At 37.0% G+C, this 20,621-nt stretch overlaps 1 protein-coding gene across 5 annotated transcripts in view; it reads left to right on the forward strand.

Moving 5' to 3' along the window:
- The window catches only part of CCDC91 (coiled-coil domain containing 91), a 395,228-nt gene that overhangs the window by 81,635 nt on the left and 292,972 nt on the right, over nt 1-20,621 (forward strand). For all 5 annotated transcript variants that reach the window (XM_027541619.1, XM_027541623.1, XM_027541622.1 and 2 more), the window contains exons 2-3: nt 6,255-6,297; nt 12,961-13,039. In XM_027541619.1, the coding sequence (XP_027397420.1) occupies nt 6,268-6,297; nt 12,961-13,039 (109 nt within the window). In that variant the 5' untranslated portion in view covers nt 6,255-6,267. The remainder of the gene's footprint in view (nt 1-6,254; nt 6,298-12,960; nt 13,040-20,621) is intronic.

The following is a 20,621-nucleotide window of genomic DNA, read 5'->3' on the forward strand; positions in this document are numbered from 1 at the left end:
TTAGAAGGTCTTGTAGGTCTTCATAGAACCGTTCAACATCAGCTTCTTTGGCATCAGTGGTTGGGGCATAGACTTGGGTTACTGTGATGTTGAATAGTTTGCCTTGGAAATGATCCGAGATCATTCTGTCATTTTTTGAGATTTTACTCAGATATTGCATTTCAGACTCATCTGTTGACTATGAAGTCTACTCCATTTTTTTTCCCCCCTAAGGGATTCTTGCCCACAATAGTAGATATAATAGTATTCTGAATTAACTTCACCCATTCCCGTCCATTTTAGTTCACTGATTCCTAAGATGTTAATGTTCACTCTTGTCATCTCCTGCTTGACCATGTCCACTTTATCTTGATTCATGGACGTAACATTCCAGGTTCCTATGCAGTATTGTTCTTTACAGCATCGAACTTTACTTTCACACCTGACACATCCACAAGTGAGCATCATTTCTGCTTTGGTCCTGTCACTTCATTCTTTCTGGAGCTATTAGTAATTGACCTCTGCTCTTTTCATATTAGCTATTTTCTTTTTTTGTCATTTGAATATTCTTATTTTTTCCCCCATATTTTAAACTTTTTATTTTTATTAGGGTGTAGCTGATTAGCAATGTTGTGGTAGTTTCAAGTAAACAGTAAATGGACTCAGCCATATATATACATGTATCCGTTCTTCCCCACTCCCCTCTTCCATCCAGGTTGGCACATAACATGGAGCAGAGTTCCATGTGCTATACAATAGGTCCTTATTGTTTATCTATTTTAAATATTGCAGTGTGTACATGGCCTTCTCAAAGGCAACCAAATTATCCCTCCCCCACCACCCGGCAACCATAATTTCATTTCTACATACCTGTGATTGTCCTTGGCTATCTGTTCAGATATGATTGAGACACTAATAATGTTAGCTTATGCTTATGTAATGATTAAATTGTGTCAGACATTGTTCTAAGTGCTTCGTCTTTTTTAACTTATTTAATCCTCACAAGGACTTTAGGAATTAGGTACCATTATTATTATTCCTATTTGACAGATGAGAAAACTGAGTCATAAAATGATAAATAAGTTGCCCAGTTTTACACAGTTTGTTAAGTGGCAGAGCTAGAATCTGAATCCAGGCAGCCAAAATCCATATTCCCTTCTTTTAACTGTTATACTTATTTTGTCTCTTAATGAAATAAGGAGCAAATTGGGAATTACATGTATGTGGGTTGCTGTTCAGTAGCCCAGTCATGTTCGACTCTTTGTGACCCCATGGACTGCAGTGCACCAGGCCTCCCTGTCCCTCACCATCTCCTGGAGTTTGCCCAAAGTTCATGTTCATTGCATCGATGATACTGTCCAGCCATTTCATCCTCTTGATGCCTTCTCCTTCTGTCTTCGGTCTTTCCCAGCATCAGGGACTTTTCCAATGAGTCATCTTTTCACATCAGATGACCAAAACACTGGAACTTCAGCGTTAGTATCAGTCTTTCCAGTGAATATTCATGGTTGATCTTGCTCAAGATTGACTGGTTTGATCTCCTTGCTGTCCAAGGGACTTTAAGGAGTCTTCTCCAGCACCAAATTTTGAAGACATCAATTCTTTGGCTTTCTGCCTTCTTTATGGTCCAACTTTCACAACCATGGGCTTCCCTGGTGGCTCAGATAGTGAGGAAGCCACCCGCAATGTGGGAGGACTGGGTCCTATCCCTGGGTTAGAAAGATCCCCTGGAGAAAGGAACAGCTACCCACTCCAGTGTTCTTCCTGGAGAATTCCATGGACAGAGGAGCCTGGCAGTCTACAGTACATGGGGTTGCAAAGAGTTGTACACAACTGAGTGACTTTCACTTTTCACTCTCAAAACCCTATGGGACCACTGTGAAGACTATAGCCTTGAATATATAGACCTTTGTCGGCAGAGTAGTGTCTCTGCTTTTCAACACACTGTCTAGGTTTGTCATCGCTATTCTGCCAAGAAGTAGTCCTTTTCTGATTTCATGGATGGCTGCAGTCACTATCTGCAGTGATTTTGGAGCCCAAGAAGAGGAAATCTGTCACTACTTCCACCTTTTCTCCTTCTATTTGCCATGAAGTTATGGGACCAGATGCCATGATCTTAGTTTTTTTTTTTTTCCCCCCAATATTTAGTCTTAAGCTGTCTCTTTCACTTTCCTCCTTCACCCGCATCAAGAGGCTCTTTAGTCCTCTTAGCTTTCTGCCATTAGAGTGGTATCATCTGCATATCTGAGGTTGTTGATGTTTCTCCCACTTATCTTGATTCCAGCTTGTAATTCATCCAGCCTGGCATTTCTTATGATGTGCTCAGCATGTAGGTTAAACGAACAGGATGACAGCCGACAGCCCTTTGAAACTCCTTTCTTGGTCTTGAACCAATCACTTGTTCCATACAGGGTTCTAACTGTTGCTTCTTGACCCGTATATGGGTAGGGTTGTCAAAGTAGTGTTACCTGAGTGAGCTGTATCTTTGTGGAATGTCTGGTGAGGTCCTTTGTCAGGGAGTGATTAGATTAGATCAGAGAAGAATCTTATAATCTACTGTTTAGAAGTTGAAGACCTGCAATTGGCAGTTTCGTTCCTGAGTGGTGAAAGAAGATGGGAGAATGGGTCTTAAAATTTAATACAATTTTGATTTAGTCACCTGTCTCTGATCTTCCAGTCTAGAGATTCTTGCTTTTACACTGTCCAAGGATTAAACCTTCAGTCTTCTTCTGTGATGAGGAATTATTAATTGCCCAGTTGTGCTGATTCTGGGAGGGGATCTTGGGATATATCTGTGATTCTTACGTTGAGTCTCATCTTTACTCGTCTTTCAGCACTGCCCATTCCTGAGCTTTTTGTGGTTTCCCTGATATAAATGTGATTGATTCTCATTTTCCATACTGATAGTGTAAGATTCATCTTCCTTGTATTTGCATTCTGTTTGTTTTTTTTTTTTTTGCAGTTTTTTTTCTTTTTACCTACTCTTTGACCTTTGTTTATATGGAAGCAAACAATCCAATCCTTGCTTGCTATCTTTTAGGAAAAGATTTTAAGAAAAGACTTGAGTATAATCTATGTTCTTAATGTGCCATTTTAAATTCTCTAAGTCTCTTGAAATAAATTTCAGATGTCTCCTTTTACCTGAAGGATTTCATGATGCTCCAACTGCTGAAAATTTTTTCCCACCTTGCATGTTCTTCTTTTGTAAGACCCTTTTATATTTTGTGTTTTTTGTATTTGCATGCTCTTCTTGCACACTACCCTCTGCTCTACAGCAGACTGTAACTTCTTGAGGACCTTGAGTGATCCCTTCTGTAGAGTTGCTCAGTAAAAATGTTACATTAAAGGTTGTGCATGGATAGAGGAGCCTGATGGGTTAGAGTCCATGGGGGTCACAAAGAATCGCACATGACTGAGCGACTAACCATTTTTCTTTTCTAAGTGTTGTGTATATGTTTTTCTTGTGAAATATCAGCAATATATTAAATACTGAGGGTAATTTAGGAGAGAATTAATATAGTAATGCAACAAAAGAGATTAAATTCTGAAATAAAGAAGTCTGAGAATTGTTGTTGTTCAGTCACTAAGTCATGTCCGAATTGTTAAAGCTGGATTTTATGGAATCTTTCAACATAGATAACTAATCATAACAAAGTGTTCATCTCTCCACTTGCCATGACACCAAAGAATGAACTGCATGGATATGCCAATTTTTTGGCCAGGCTCATGATTCTATAACTTTTATTACAGAACTATTTGGTGTTGCTTAATTTTATATGTACTTCAGGCAGATAATGTTAAGTGCTGGAAGTCTGCTAAAAGGTTAATAAATGCACCGTAGATGAAGCAGTATTCTAAATATATTGAACTAACTAAATACATAAAGAAGCCCACACTTGTAATATTTCCTTTAAAAACTAATTTTTAGTTTTTGTATTTTGTAAAGTTGATTTTGACAAATCAGTGCTGTTAATTTTGCTTCCTTCTGTTCTTTAAAATGTTCAGAAGGATACAGACTATTTCAGAATCTGAACTAAATTATTCAGAGAAAGGCTATTACTTTAAAATAATCTTTATTTCCCTAGTACTGTATTTTAAGAAACTCAGGACACGTTTGCCTGTTTAAAATATATTAATATTTCTTTGAAAATGCTGGATAACTTATCTGCATTTTAATATGTAATAGTTGCTGGGGTATGGAAAGCATCTGTGGTCACTAACATCTTCTTTTGTAGAGCTAAATAGTACTTAGGAAGCTGATGGTATTTGGTTGATTAACACAGGCAAACAAGCTGGAATGATTCTTAGGCATGGGTATTTGTTTTCAGATTTTCTGGTATCTTAACAAATAACTTATTGGTCTGTGTCATATGAAAACACATAGATGCATTACCCTAAAAATTCCATTCTTTTGAAACCAAATTATTTGGGTACAGTGTTTGCAGATGCTAAAAATAGCTTTTAATTGTCTCCTGAGATTCGTGGGACACATGGAAAAGACAAACTTGGTGTTTATAATTTGACTTGGTTAATTCTCAGTATCCATATCACTCTTCTTTCATAATTTCTTCATGAAAAATGTAATCACATACAGATTTCTACTCGCTTGCATCAGAATTAATGTGAATTCCATTTCAAACTAACCACCATCAAAAGTTTCTGAAAGTCTGGTTCATATTTTTTAAGTGTATGTGGATGATTTGCTTCGTTTTGATTTTTGGAGAAGTACATCTTTTGAAAATTTTTCATTAGATTGTTAAATTGTGGGTAATGGTGACAATACTGGTATTATATTCTGGTTAATTTAGTGTTGTCTATTTTTATAATGTATTGAATATTTCTATCTATATATTTCTTATAGTGTCATTGCCTACTGAGTTTCTGTGAAAATAAATTTTGTCTATTAAAATAAAACAATCCTGAGATTGCTTTTTACTGTTTACTTTTCTTTGACTATTTTTGAGTTTTAGTTTTCAAGGCATTAGTGTTAATTAATCCCATGGACAGTGGAGCCTGGCAGGCTGTGGTCCCTGGGGTTGCAAAGAGTTGAACATGACTGAGCACGCGCACACACAGTAGAAATTTTGGTGACAAGGTAAAGCATGACAACTGCTTTATCAGTCAGAGCAAAATGCCTTAGAAAATACCTTTAGACTTATTGCTTAGTATATACAGTTTAATTTGCTTAGCTGTTTTTGTTCTTTTTTTAGAAGTTGGAGATTTTCTGTAATGAAGTCCATCTTGTATTATTGAGTCAAGAAAGCTGTAATTAATATTTGAATGTGTCCACTTTTGAAAGATAGAAAAGGAAAACCAGTTATTGACCAGAGTGTGACTTCTGTCCACCAATTCACAATTCATTGTAAATTTAGTTTTGTTTTATATATATCACTCATTACTTGTTTTACCTTTCTAGATTTTTTAGATCTTTCATGGTTTGTTCGATGAAAGCATTTCCTTTTTCTTTTTTTTAAAGCTCCAGGCACTCATAGTTTTACCCTTTTATTTTTATAGTATGCATTTAGGACAAAATAAAGCATGCATTATCCCACTGCTTGTCTCGCTTACATATTTTAAGGGTAAAGAAGAGAGGTATTCTGGATATTTGCTTGTGTTTTTCTCTTCCCTGGTCTCCATGAATACATGACTTGATTTATCTTGATCAGCCTAGTAACTTGCTCCACATTTTTCCAAAAGTGCAAAGCAGTTTCAGCTAAAAATACACATATCAAAATGCTCCAGAAGTTGTGGCCACAGCTCAAAAATGCTGATCAATTTTGAAAATCTAAATCAACCTCGGCCATGAAACCAGGGGAAGAACCTTTGTGGTGTGGGACAGATTTCCAAAAATTCACCACAGTCCTGTTCTTAGCTGGAGTTTGTGCTGATGTTGCCAGACAACTGAGGAATAGATGCAAAAAGCAGGAAGCATTATTGAATTGAGCCCTAGTGCCAATTTGGGAAAAGCAAATTAAAATGTAAAAGAATATTTTTCCACTCCTGGCGTCTCAACACAAAATGGCAAAATACATGGTTGCTGAAAAAGTCACAGAAATTGTTAATATTGCCAGAATGGCTAATTTTGTCCAAAAAATCTCAGTCTTTTTGTGTTAAAAATGCATATGCATTTAGTTAAATCATTTTCTTAACCCAAATGAAATAGTTCTAATTTACAGATCAAAAAACCAAATCAAAATGTATATACCCTTAAGAGAGAGAAGTGTTCTGACATGAATGACTGTGTGTGGCCTGTTTCAATGTCTTTTGTTTTTCAGGTGCACTTAAAGAATGGATGATGATGATTTTGGTGGTTTTGAGGTATGTGCTATTTACCTTATTTTACTTACGTAATTAATTGTTTTAAATGTTTTATTAATCATTGATGTTCATGATCCTTTCTTGATCATTTTGAATGTAACTCTGGAATAAAAAAATGAAATACAGAAAAATTAAAATATATTCCCTCTGAAAGTTAAAATTGATTTATTATTATTGAACACTTGATCATACCCATAGGAATGTTTTAAATTGAGGTAATTAAGTGCTACTGGTGGAAGCACTAAAGAAGAGATTTGAGAAATTGTCAGCAGATGGTTCTGTTGGGATACATGTCTATTAGGAAATACTTGTGAGATGAGGGATGAGTGTTGAAGATCTGTGACATATTTTCATGTTTATACCTGTAATGAGTTGATTTAATGTATTAAGTACATCACCTTTTGGTGGCTTACAGAGCTAATTAGTGTGTTTGTGTTGTTAGATTATTCTCTCAGGTTTTAGTTGGATGCTTTGTAAGGAAATTGTTAACTGAAGAAGCCCTGTCTTTTCCCTAATCCTTTTCAGTGTGTGTTCATTTTATTGAAATATTTTGTAACCCAGTTATTTTTATGGAGCCAGTATAGTCTTGCAGGAAAATCTCTGGATTAGGAGTCAAGATGCCTGAGCTCAAGTCCTGGAACTACCATCAAGTGAGCTCTGTGATTTTTTTTTTAAGAAAGACTTTTATCTAGTTTGGAACTTGTGAAAAGGAGATTGTTAAAGATAGTGACTGTAATTGATGACATTACAATAGGAGAAATGAGACATTAGTATATATTCAGTGTTCTGAATGTCATGAAAGAATGGTATGAGTTTATTTTAGGTTAGGATCAGTTGCTCTCCTGTTGCTCTCTGTTAATATGGAAATAATCAGAATATGAATTTATCTATTTTCTGCATTTCATCTAAAACTTTTTGTTTAGCACATTGATATGCTTTCTGCATTTGCTTTAGTATTTTGGGTTGTTGGGTGACTGAATCTTATTATGTTTCTTGATTTATTTTATCAGAGAACTAAGAGTAGATAGTATTCTGTAGAGTAACAGTTATACTTCAGTGTATATTCAATGGATCTATTCCTTTGAATGTTACACAGGTACAATGCTAACCAACCATTCCAATTGAATTATGGTTGCTGGGATTCTTTCTACATTCTGTTGTAGAAATATGAAAGGTTTCTATCCTTGGGTATAGAAACCTTTCTGGGAGGAGACATTTGAAGATCAGTTAAATACATTATGTTTCTTTACTCCTAGATACTTTAGTGTGTGTTAGTATTTCCTAAGAATAAGGATATTCTTTTGCTTAACAACAGTACAGTTATCAATGTCAGTGAATTAAGCATTGATGGAATATTCTGAAATGATTTTTAATACAGTTAAAAAATAATTGTATTGTGATTTTAGAAGTATTTTTAGTGCAGAAAATTTGAAAAAGGACTAATAGCCAAATGCATAAAAATTGCCACTCGAAAACCTTGTTTTAATTTGTTTTTTGTCTTTCTTACCTTTTTTCTAGATAAATACATAGTTTTTTATAGACAAGTACTATCTGTATTTTTTATGTGAACATGTTTTAGATGTTATTAAGATTTCTTTTTTCTAAAACATTTTTAATGATTCTAGAGAATTCCCATATACGAGTAAAAGATGATTTATTTAATCAGGTTTCTGGTAAATGTTTAGATTGTATCCAGTGATTGTCTAAGTAACCTTTTGGTATACATCCTTTTGGGTAAAATTTTACAATTATATGTTTAGGATGAATTCTTAGAAATGGAATGTCTAGGTTAAGGAATATGCAGTATTTTTATTTTATTTTTTTGGCCTTCCCTCATGACTTGTGGGGCTTCCCAGGTGGTCAGATCAGATCAGATCAGATCAGTCCCTCAGTTGTGTGCGACTCTTTGAGACCCCATGAATCGCAGCATGCCAGGCCTTCCTGTCCATCACCAACTCCTGGAGTTCACTCAGACTCACGTCCATCTAGTCAGTGATGCCATATAGCCATCTTATCCTCTGTTGTTCCCTTCTCTTCTTGCCCCCAATCCCTCCCAGCATCAGAGTCTTTTCCAATGAGTCAACTCTTCGCTTGAGGTGGCCAAAGTACTGGAGTTTCAGCTTTAGCATCAGTCCTTCCAAAGAAATCCCAGGGCTGATCTCCTTCAGAATGGACTGGTTGGATCTCCTTGCAGTCCAAGGGACTGTCAAGAATCTTCTCCAACACCACAGTTCAGAAGCATCAATTCTTCGGTGCTCAGCCTTCTTCACAGTCCAACTCTCACAGCTGTACATGACCACAGGAAAAACCATAGCCTTGACTAGATGAACCTTTGTTGGCAAAGTAATGTCTCTGCTTTTCAATATGCTATCTAGGTTGGTCATAACTTTCCTTCCAAGGAGTAAGTGTCTTTTAATTTCATGGCTGCAGTCACCATCTACAGTGATTTTGGAGCCCAGACAAATAAAGTCTGACACTGTTTCCACTGTTTCCCCATCTATTTGCCATGAAGTGATGGGACCGGATGCCATCATCTTTGTTTTCTGAATGTTGAGCTTTAAGCCAACTTTTTCACTCTCCACTTTCACTTTCATCACTTTCATCAAGAGGCTTTGAGTTCCTCTTCACTTTCTGCCATAAGGGTGGTGTCATCTGCATATCTGAGGTTATTGATATTTCTCCCGGCAGTCTTGATTCCAGCTTGTGTTTCTTCCAGTCCAGCGTTTCTCATGATGTACTCTGCATATAAGGTAAATAAGCAGGGTGACAATATACAGCCTTGATGAACTCCTTTTCCTATTTGGAACCAGTCTGTTGTTCCATGTCCAGTTCTAACTGTTGCTTCCTGACCTGCATACAAATTTCTCAAGAGGCAGATCAGGTAGTTTGGTATTCCCATCTCTTTCAGAATTTTCCACAGTTTATTGTGATCCACACAGTCAAAGGCTTTGGCATAGTCAATAAAGCAGAAATAGATGCTTTTCTGAAATTCTCTTGCTTTTTCCATGATCCAGCGGATGTTGGCAATTAGATCTCTGGTTCCTCTGCCTTTTCTAAAACCAGGTTGAACATCAGGAAGTTCACGGTTCACATATTGCTGAAGCCTGGCTTGGAGAATTTTGAGCATTACTTTACTAGCGTGTGAGATGAGTGCAATTGTGCGGTAGTTTGAGCATTCTTTGGCATTGCTTTTCTTTGGGATTGGAATGAAAACGGACCTTTTCCAGTCCTGTGGGCACTGCTGAGTTTTCCAAATTTGCTGGCATATTGAGTGCAGCACTTGACAGCATCATCTTTCAGGATTTGGAATAGCTCAACTGGAATTCCATCACCTCCACTAGCTTTGTTCATAGTGATGCTTTCTAAGGCCTACTTGACTTCACATTCCAGGATGTCTGTCTCTAGGTCAGTGATCACACCATCGTGATTATCTGGGTCGTGAAGATCTTTTTTGTACAGTTCTTCTGTGTATTCTTGCCATCTCTTCTTAATATCTTCTGCTTCTGTTAGGTCCATACCGTTTCTGTCCTTTATCGAGCCCATCTTTGTATGAAATGTTCCTTTGGAATCTCTGATTTTCTTGAAGAGATCCCTAGTCTTTCCCATTCTGTTGTTTTCCTCTATTTCTTTGCATTGATCGCTGAAGAAGGCTTTCTTATCTCTTCTTGCTATTCTTTGGAACTCTGCATTCAGATGTTTATATCTTTCCTTTTCTCCTTTGCTTTTCACTTCTCTTCTTTTCACAGCTATTTGTAAGGCCTCCCCAGACAGCCATTTTGCTTTTTTGCATTTCTTTTCCATGACGATGGTCTTGATCCCTGTCTCCTGTATAATATCACGAACCTCAGTCCATAGTTCATCAGGCACTCTATCTATCAGATCTAGGCCCTTAAATCTATTTCTCACATCCACTGTATAATCATAAGGGATTTGATTTAGGTCATACTTGAATGGTCTAGTGGTTTTCCCTACTTTCTTCAGTTTAAGTCTGAATTTGGCAATAAGGAGTTCATGGTCTGAGCCACAGTCAGCTCCTGGTCTTGTTTTTGCTGACTGTATAGAGCTTCTCCATCTTTGGCTGCAAAGAATATAATCAATCTGATTTCGGTGTTGACCATCTGGTGATGTCCAGGAGTCTTCTCTTGTGTTGTTGGAAGAGGGTATTTGTTATGACCAGTGAATTTTCTTGGCAAAACTCTATTAGTCTTTGCCCTGCTTCATTCCGTATTCCAAGGCCAAATTTGCCTGTTACTCCAGGTGTTTCTTGACTTCCTACTTTTGCATTCCAGTCCCCTATAATGAAAAGGACATCTTTTTTGGGTGTTAGTTCTAAAAGGTCTTGTAGGTCTTCGTAGAACCGTTCAACTTCAGCTTCTTCACCGTTACTGGTTGGGGCATAGACTTGGATTACTGTGATATTGAATGGTTTGACTTGGAAATGAACACAGATCATTCTGTCGTTTTTGAGATTGCATCCAAATACTGCATTTCAGACTCCTGTTGACCATGACGGCCACTCCATTTCTTCTGAGGGATTCCTGCCCTCAGTAGTAGATATAATGGTCATCTGAGTTAAATTCACCCATTCCAGTCCATTTCAGTTCGCTGATTCCTAGAATGTCGACATTCACTCTTGCCATCTCTTGTTTGACCACTTCCAATTTGCCTTGATTCATGGACCTGACATTCCAAGTTCCTATGCAGTATTGCTCTTTACAGCATTGGACCTTGCTTCTATCACCAGTCAACATCCACAGCTGGGTATTGTTTTTGCTTTGGCTCCATCCCTTCATTCTTTCTGGAGTTATTTCTCCACTGATCTCCAGGAGCATATTGGGCACCTACTGACGTGGGGAGTTCCTCTTTCAGTATCCTATCATTTTGCCTTTTCATACTGTTCATGGGGTTCTCAAGGCAAGAATACTGAAGTGGTTTGCCATTCCCTTCTCTAGTGGACCACATTCTGTCAGATCTCTCTACCATGACCTGCCCGTCTTGGGTTGCCCCACGGGCATGGCTTAGTTTCATTGAGTTAGACAAGGCTGTGGTCCTAGTGTGATTAGATTGACTAGTTTTCTGTGAGTATGGTTTCAGTGTGTTTTCCCTCTGATGCCCTCTTGCAACACCTACCATCTTACTCGGGTTTCTCTTATCTTGGGCACGGGGTATCTCTTCACGGCTGCTCCAGCAAAGTGCAGCCATTGCTCCTTACCTTGGACGAGGGGTATCTCCTCACCGCCACCCTTCCTGACCTTCAACTTGGGATAGCTCCTCTAGGCCCTCCTGTGCCCGCGCAGCCATGGCTCCTTGGATGTGGAGTTGGTCCTCCCGGCCACTGCCCTTGGCCTCGGGAGTGGGGGCAGTATTGGTAAATAATCCACCTGCCATGGCAGAAGACTAAGAAAAGTGGGTTCGATCCCTGGGTTGGAAAGATTGCCTTGAGAAGGGCATGGCAACTCACTCTAGTAGTTTTGCCTGGAGAATCCCACGGACAGAGGAGCCTAGCAGGCTACAGTCCATTGGATCACAGAGTCGGACATGACTGAAGTGACTTAGCACAGTTTTCATAGTTTGTAGAGAGTAGCTTCTCTCACTTCAACATCACTTAACTCCTGTGGCAGATTCCCTCAATTGACTTGTCAATTGCCCAATTGACTGTCTTTTTGGCTGACAACTCAATGCAGAATCCAAGTTGAAATTCTGGCCCTTTTTTTCCAATAGCAATTTTCCTGTGACCTGAACACTTAAGAGAGAGAAAACTCTGCACTCTTACCCACAAACTCAAAATTCAGTAATTGGCTGTCTCATAGTTTAAAACTATTTAAAATGAGGGTTTAATTTAAATGTCAGGTTTAGGAATTTTCTAAATGTTGAATGCTGGTAAGTCCAGCTGGTATATTATTAAAGTGAAAGTGAAAGATGCTCAGTCGTGTCTGACTCTTTGTGACCCCATGGACTATACAGGGAATTCTCCAGGCCAGAATACTGGAGTGGGTAGCCTTTCCCTTCTCCAGGGGATCTTCCCAACCCAGAGATCCAACCCAGGTCTCCCGCATTGCAGGCGAATTCTTTACCAGCTGAGCCACAAGGGAAGCCTGGCATATTATTAAAGCTATGGGTAAATCTTGTTTCTTTAATCTCTTTTTGATCTTGTGATAATTAAATAACAAGATTTAGTGTCTATTTTTGAAGAAAAATAATGTATTTTTCTTATATACATTGGTAAATATTGCAGGTTCAGAAATGAAACTGTGAGGATATGTAAAATAAAATTTCATTGACAGGAAATATATCTGAGTAAGAAGGAAAATTTTACTCAAGGACAGAGCACAAGCACTGGGGGCAGTGACTAGTGGTTGGAGGTGGTAGCACTGAAGACTGAAAAACAATTTAGTATTCAGAGGAAATTTGAAAATGTGTAGTGTATTACAGCAGAGAAGGCAATGGCGACCCACTCCAGTGTTCTTGCCTGGAGAATCCCTGGTGGGCTGCCCTCTATGGGGTCGCACAGAGTCGGACACTACTGAAGCGACTCAGCAGCAGCAGCAGCAGCAGCAGCAGTGTATTACAGAGAATTACGCTTGTAGAATTGGGAGGCTTAATTGCTTAAATAACATTTCTACTTTTCAGATTTTCTAAAATAATTTTGCCTTCGTTTTACAGGCAGCAGAGATTTTTGATGGTGGAAATGGGGAAACCCAAACTACATCTCCTGCCATTCCTTGGGCTGCTTTTCCTGCAGGTAGTATAGAGTAACTTCGAATGTTTTTTCTTATTCAGTACTTTTGTCTTTCTTTTGAAAGCACCTTTCTACCTTTGCACTTTGCCTTCTTTGATCTGATAAATGGAATGACCCAAATTTAACCTAGTTTTTTGCATAACTAATTGTGAATTGCATAACAAATTCTGAAATGGTGGCTTGAGGCATGATTCCAAAAATGATACCATCAGCATTAAAATGAAATTAAAGTGCAATTTGAATTTCCAAATTTGTTTTAGTTTTAGAAAGGTGAGATGCCAAGTAATTTTTTTAGAGTGTTCATTAATTATAGACTTCTTAATATTCTAAAGATTATTTGTCATCCCCCACAGTATTTAAATTTAGAAGTATTTCTATAGGAAAATCATTCAAAAATATTAAGAATTAAGCCATCTAAGAAATGAAATACAAAAATAAATTCCATTATTGAGAAGTATTTTGTGGAAGACCTAATGTTCAGTATTAATATAATTCATGTCTAAATATTATTTTGTGTTTTCTTTTTTTCTGCCAAATTATTGTAAAGTCAGGAGTCAAAGATGAAAATATTCTTTAACAGGTCTGTCTCAGATTATTAGAATTATTCATTTTACAAATATTTCTGAGTACCTTTTATGTATGAGACACTATGCAGACATGTCCTTTACTTCAAGGAAAGACAAGGCAAGCATGTGTATATATGTAACATGAAGCAGATTTGTGATTTGGGAAGAATGATGATTTTGTTGTCCATTCCTTTAGCAAATGTTACTTCATGCCTCAAATGAGTCAAGTATGGTCCTTGAAACTGGTTATATATCGTCTATCTGGGCTTTGAAGGATGAATTTAATCTCAATAGGCAGAGATAAGAATGGAGACAGATTTTGAAGGGAGAAAAATGCATGGAATAAAGGTGTAAATGTGGAAAAGAGAATGGCACTGTTGGGATGCTCATTCTTGTTTGAGGGGTATAAGTATTGTTTCCTTTGCCTCAAATTGCTCATCTTTTTCCTACTGCTGCTCTCCCCCACATCCTTGCCATATAGACTCATGTATGTTTTATGTATTGTTTCTTACTTTATTCTTTCTTTTTCTGGGAAGTTTTCCCAGAGAACCTTCTCCCATCTACATGTACCTGTTTTCTGACTTTCATGTTAGACTGTAAGTTATGTAAGGCTACATCTGTTTGTTCTGTTGTTATGTTTTAAATGCTGAACATAGTACCTGGATTGTACTTGGTCCTATAATTAAAGAAAAAAATGAGTGAATGAATGAATAAGTAACTGAATAAATGCCTTGACTAGGGTGAGAGCAGGAGGCGGGTAGGAAGACTAGATAATATATTTACATAATGGTTGAGGATTTTCAGCATGCCATTATGTATTTGTTTATTGTGAATTAGGTAGGGCAGCTGCATTCTTCCCATTGTTCAGATAATGAAATGATAGCTTATGAAAGTTTTGGAGTCTGATACAGATAAATATTTTTAGGCATGAAATCTAGACTTTCAGGTTCTTGTTTCAGCATATTGTCAGGAACTCTGTCTTTTGAGAAAAGCATCAGCAGGACTGTCTGTCTGACTGATTGCATGTTTGGGTGAAGGAGGAGTCAGAGTTGATTTTTAAGGTTACAAGACTTGGTTCTAAAAAGGATAGTATTACCATGAAAGAAATAGAGAATTTAAAAGAGTTGGTTTGGGACAGTACGAGGCCTTAATTAATTTGTCTTAGACATGTTTATTTAAAGTACCTAGAGTTCAGGATAAAGATGGACTGGAGGTCTTGATTTGGGAGTTTTCCCGCTGATATGACAGTTGAAGTTGTAGGAGATCAGAGTGGGAAGCCGCATATAGAAAGAATGGAGTTAAGTAGAGAAATTTAGATGCCCATAGTTAGGGAACAGGAGGAAAAAAAGAGACTTGAGAAATAAGGAGAGTATGGAATAGTGCAACACAAATATCAGACATAGAACATTTCAAATGGTTTTGTAAATAGTGAGTGAGTTGGCCTAGTGTGCCTAGTGATTAGTCTGCTATAGGGCTGGCGGTCAGTTAGAGGATGATTTCCTTATAGCAACTGGGATAATTTGCCTCTGAGACTATCTGTTTTAGCCTTCAATACTGTCAATCAAAGGAGGTACCTAGGGACATGCATTTTTCTGTAATATTAGCATCATTTACTTAGTGGGATCTTTTAAAATACTGGATTATGTGCAGTGCTGATAATAAAATTTAAAAATTGCAGAGTAAATGAAATGCACATGTTGCTTCTTCACACAGATTATTATCTCTAGGCCCATCCCTCCTTATGCTGAGGCAGCTAATTAGTGATATATCTCTATGCACTGAAGAAGGCAATGGCACCCCACTCCAGTACTCTTGCCTGGAAAATCCCATGGACAGAGGAGCCTGGAAGACTGCAGTCCATGGGGTCGCTGAGGGTCAGACACCACTGAGCGGCTTCACTTTCACTTTTCACTTTCATGCATTGGAAAAGGAAATGGCAACCCACTCCAGTGTTCTTGCCTGGAGAATCCCAGGGACAGGGGAGCCTGGTGGGCTGCCATCTATGGGGTCGCACAGAGTCAGACACGACTGAAGTGACTTAGCAGCAGCAGCAGCAGTTCTATGCACTTCCTTAATCATAGGAGTTGGAGAATGTAGGATGTGAATGAATATGAAATTATGAATTTCCTTTTTTCTTCTTGCCTTTACTTTTAGTAAAACTGTGATGAATATTGCCTCATTTCAGTAAAAGTTATTCAGTGAGAATTGGTATAAAATTTAAAGACTCAAGAGAGTTTTCTGTAACAGGTTAACCTGGGGTATCCTCTAATGCACATTAATGAAGTCTCATTTATGTACAGTTGCAAAGGTCCCCTGGAGGAGGAAATGGCAACCCACTCCAGTATGCCTAGAGAATCCCATGGACAGAAGAGCCTGGCGGGCTACAGTCCATGGGGTCACAAAAAGTCAGACATGACCGAACGACTAGTGTTATACTGTTATTCAGTGAGAAGAATTGCCTCAAGCATTTTCCTCTCTCCTTCATAGCCTTACACTCTAGCTTGTCTCCCTGGCTGTTGTTTGAAGCCTATGAATCAAACTGTGCTCTACATTATGTTTCTAGATGATGTCTGCTACTGTTTGCCATTGCTTCTGGTTGTCATACCTGCCCTCATCCCCTGTCTGCTTACTTCTTATTTTTCTTGTAAAAAAAAAGTACAGTTCTCACTGAATTTGTTCCATTTCTCATAATTGCTTCTTGGTCTGAGCTACTGTATCATGTTTTTTCTGTCTCATTTCCTTGGCCCTTGTCATATACCTGTGCCTTTTAAAATTTATAAATAATAAAAATGGAATATTTTTCATTATATGTATTTAACCACAATTTTAAAAAAGAACTGACTCATTTGAAAAGACTCTGATGCTGGGAAAGATTGAAGGCAGGAGGAGAAGGGGATGACAGAGGATGAGATGGTTGGATGGCATCACCGACTCAATGGACATGAGTTCGAGTAAACTCCAGGAGTTGGTGATGGACAGGGAGGCCTGGCATGCTGCAGTCCATGGGGTCGCAAAGAGTCAGACACGACTGAGTGGCTGAACTGAACTGAATTAATGATTTATTGGAATATATTTGATCTACAGTGTTGTGTTAGTTTCTGCTGTATAGCAAAGCAGATCAATTATACATATACATATTGATATATCCACTCTTTTTTAGATTCTGTTCCCATATAAATCATTGCAGAGTAATGAATAGAGTTTCCTATGGTATACAGTAGGTTCTTATTACTCACCTATTTTATATATAGTAGTACATATATATCAATCCCAATTTCCCAATTTATCCCTTTCTCCACCATATTAATCAGTTTTGTGTCCAATTCAGTATTTTTAGTTATATTTATATTGTTGTGCAACTATCTCTAGAACTTTTTCATTTGTAAAACTGAAACTCTTTAGCCATTAAACAATAACTACCCAATTTCCCCTCCCCTCAGCCTCTGTCAACTCCCATTCTACTTTCTATTTCTATGGATTTGACTACTCTGGATATCTCATATAAATAGAATCATCTAGTATTTTCCTTTTTGTGACCAGTTTATGTTACTTTAGCATGATACATTCTCAAGTTTCATCCATGCAGTAGCATGCATCAGAATTTCCTGCCTTTCTAAGCCTAAATAATATTCCAGTGTATGTACCGACTACATTTTGTTTATGTGTTCATTTGTCCATGGACACTTAATTGCTTCCTTTGGCTATTGTAAATAATGCTGCCTTGGACATTGGTGTACTAATACTTTTAAAAATACCAGTTTTTCAATATGACATTCATCTCTGCATGTCTACTTTAGTCTAAGCCTTGGAGGGCAGGGACTATGTTTTAAGTTTTTTTGAATCCTAATTACCTAGTATAGCATTGTGCCTTGCTAATGAACAGTGCTTGGTAATTGTTTCTTGATAATGAGTAGAGCAGATTTACTTTCAAGTAACTCTTTTTGATTATTTTAATTCTTTGAGACTATTTAAATCGCCTGTCAATTGCAAGTTAAAGGAAGGCAAACTTAAGTTTTCCTTAAAAATTATAGTAATCTAGAAAAAAACACCTGGAAATCTTAGATAATTATTCAAGGATGGTTAACAAGTTGTTTCGTCTGGAGCTCGGCTAACTTTCCTGGTCATTCCCCATTTAGACAAATAACCTGGGGATAATGATTAACAAGAGTAGCCACAGATTCTCAGAAAGTGAACAGCTATTTAGGTATTTTTCTATTCTAATTTTCTCCCCTGGTCCTACAGTGTGTTGGCAGGTAACAGTAGAGGACAGCATCAGTTAGGCTAAATTTTAGTTCAAGATAGTAGGAGTATAGAAGCAATAATAATAGTATCCAGTGCTTTTACCTCCTTTTAAAAATATTATTTTTCTAATGTTTTCCCAAAGAAAAGTCATTCCAGATTTTGCATATCATATGATATCAGTAAGTTTTTGAATTGGCTTCTTTTAAGAACTATACTTTTTAGAAAAACAAATTTTTGGCTGAGGAATCTATTTTTTCAAAATCATTTTTGAGCAATTAACTGTCTTTTGTAAGTTTTTAGAAGACTGGTAATACTCTGCTTTTTAGTAAAGTAACTTTTTGAAATGAATGTCTATCTTCGAAATGAATGTCTAGCTTTTGATATATATATGTTTGTGTTCCTTTATACAAATGCAAATGTATACACACACACACACACACACACACACACGTGTAGACATATACTCCACTTTTACCTTCATTGCAGATTACCTTTCCTACCATACTCTTTTGAAGGAAGGATTTTATCTTTACTTGACCTTGCGAACTCTAAAAACATTAGACTGTTAGTCTTAGTTTGGCTTTTGTATATTTTTGATGATGCTTTCTGAATTCAGCAGACTCAAAGTTACAGAATCCATGATGTTTATTTAAATTATTTAACTTGTTTGTTCATTCATTCACTAATATACTCATTTATCACGTTTGAAAATATAGTGTATATCTGACACAAAGTGCCATGTGCCATGGACCAGCTTATGCCACTTTCAGTGATACCATATGAAACGAGTCATCTCAAAGGACGAGATGTTCTGTGAAATGTAATGTTAGTACTGGCAAGTGCTTTTATAAATAACTTTAGCTTCAAATCTATGATAGAGGTTGCATGAAAAGTATATTAGGTCAGAAAGTATCATCACGATGCCGTTGTATTCAATGTGGGTGGTGCTGTTTCAGAGGCAAATGACTGCACTTTTTTACTCTTAACCGTATAAATGCAAATTGCCTAGAAGGTGAGGTCCAAGGCAAAACCTTGAATACTGTTCTTTCCAATATGTTTCCAAGTTCCTTGCAGTGCTACACAGACCACATTAGAATGCATTGACCATCAAAGGTAAAAGCACATGGTCCAGATAGATACTTTAATCCAAATTAGCTCCTTCAAAACAGTGTATATAGGAAGCAACTAAACTCTCTTTCATAAGCTGACTCTTTAGAAGGAATAATGGGAGTTGGACCAGCAGATGTTGAACCGAATAACTTAGATGTGGTTCACTTTGCATCTGGAGCTATTTGCATACAAAGCCAACAGGAAAGTTCAAACATTTTTCTCAAGACATTGGCAGAAAGAAACCTGGAAGACAGATGCCTTTTTGATTTCATGGTTCAGTTTTTCCATTCTCCATTCTCCTGGCCAGGAAAACCTAGGACAACAAATCGGTTCTTTTATTAATATCCCATTACTCTCCTTGCTAACCCTGTTTTTCCAGTAGAATCTGTGTTACGCATCTATAAGAACTCAGAACCTGAGTCCACACATTTTTTGTTTGATAAAAAGTTGTGATATTTTCTTTCAGATTAATCTGTGGTTTACACACAGGGATAGTAAATATTAACTGAATTTATTGGTCTGATCTATCTTTGAGGTAAAATTTGAAGATGACTTATTACATGTTCACCTACTGTATTATAATAGGCAGTATTGGTGATGTTTGAGAACTTTCCATTGCTTCTACTTTATATCCAAATTGGATATTTTTTGCCAGGACATCGACTGGATTTCAATTGTAGTGTAGTAATTTTGTAATATTGTTACACTGGGTGTTTGAATGGAAGGTTGCCAGTTAGCTTCTTTTTGCTCTTGTATTTTTTTCTTACCTCCCTAGACTTTTAACTCACCTTTATTTTTTCTGAAGTCAACTTAATTAATGAGGACTAAAATGATTAGCTTCTATAGAGGTATGAATTATTCCTGTACATATATTAGGCCTTATGTGGATTTTCAGTAATTTGTACAACTTTTGTCTTCATTAATGCATATAATAAGAATATAATAGTGATATTTATTAGGACCTTGAAGATTAGGTTTGTAATGTGGTTTAGAATCCATTATCTCTGACACTGAATGAGGAGTCTGGTTTTTTACATTTAGCTAACTGTGTAACTTCTCTGAAACTCACTTACTTAATCTATAAATTGAAGGACTAGATGATATCTAAATGTTCTTCCAGAGTTTGAGCTCCACGTTTATTTCTAATTTTTTTCTGATTATAGTGTCTGTGATATGAGTAGCTTCCAGTAGGTGAATCATGATACCTCATTTTAACTGCATGGTCCCATTGACACAGTGCTGATCTCATTACACTTAATCTGAAAACATAGCTGTAAATCTAGAACACATATGTCACTATAAAGAATTATAATACTGAAGAGAAACTTTTCTATGTATTTTAATTATTATCAGTTATTGTTTAAACTGATTTATTTTCTGGTATTTTATGGTACAGTCTGTATCTCTTTTATCTGATTCTGAGCTTGCTTATTAAAAAGACAGTGGTTTCAGCAAAGGAAACTGTAAGGAAGATGAAAAGACAACTCTCAGAATGGGAGAAATTAATTGCAAATGAAGCAACTGAGAGAGGATTAATGGCCAAAATATAAAAGCAGCTCATACAGCTCAACATTAGAAAAACAAACAACCTAATCAAAAAATGGGCAGAAGATGTCAACAGACATTTCTCCAAAGAAGCTATGCAGGTGGTTAATAAACACATGAAA

Source organism: Bos indicus x Bos taurus, chromosome 5, assembly GCF_003369695.1.
Source record: "Bos indicus x Bos taurus breed Angus x Brahman F1 hybrid chromosome 5, Bos_hybrid_MaternalHap_v2.0, whole genome shotgun sequence".
NCBI classification, from domain to species: domain Eukaryota; kingdom Metazoa; phylum Chordata; class Mammalia; order Artiodactyla; family Bovidae; genus Bos; species Bos indicus x Bos taurus.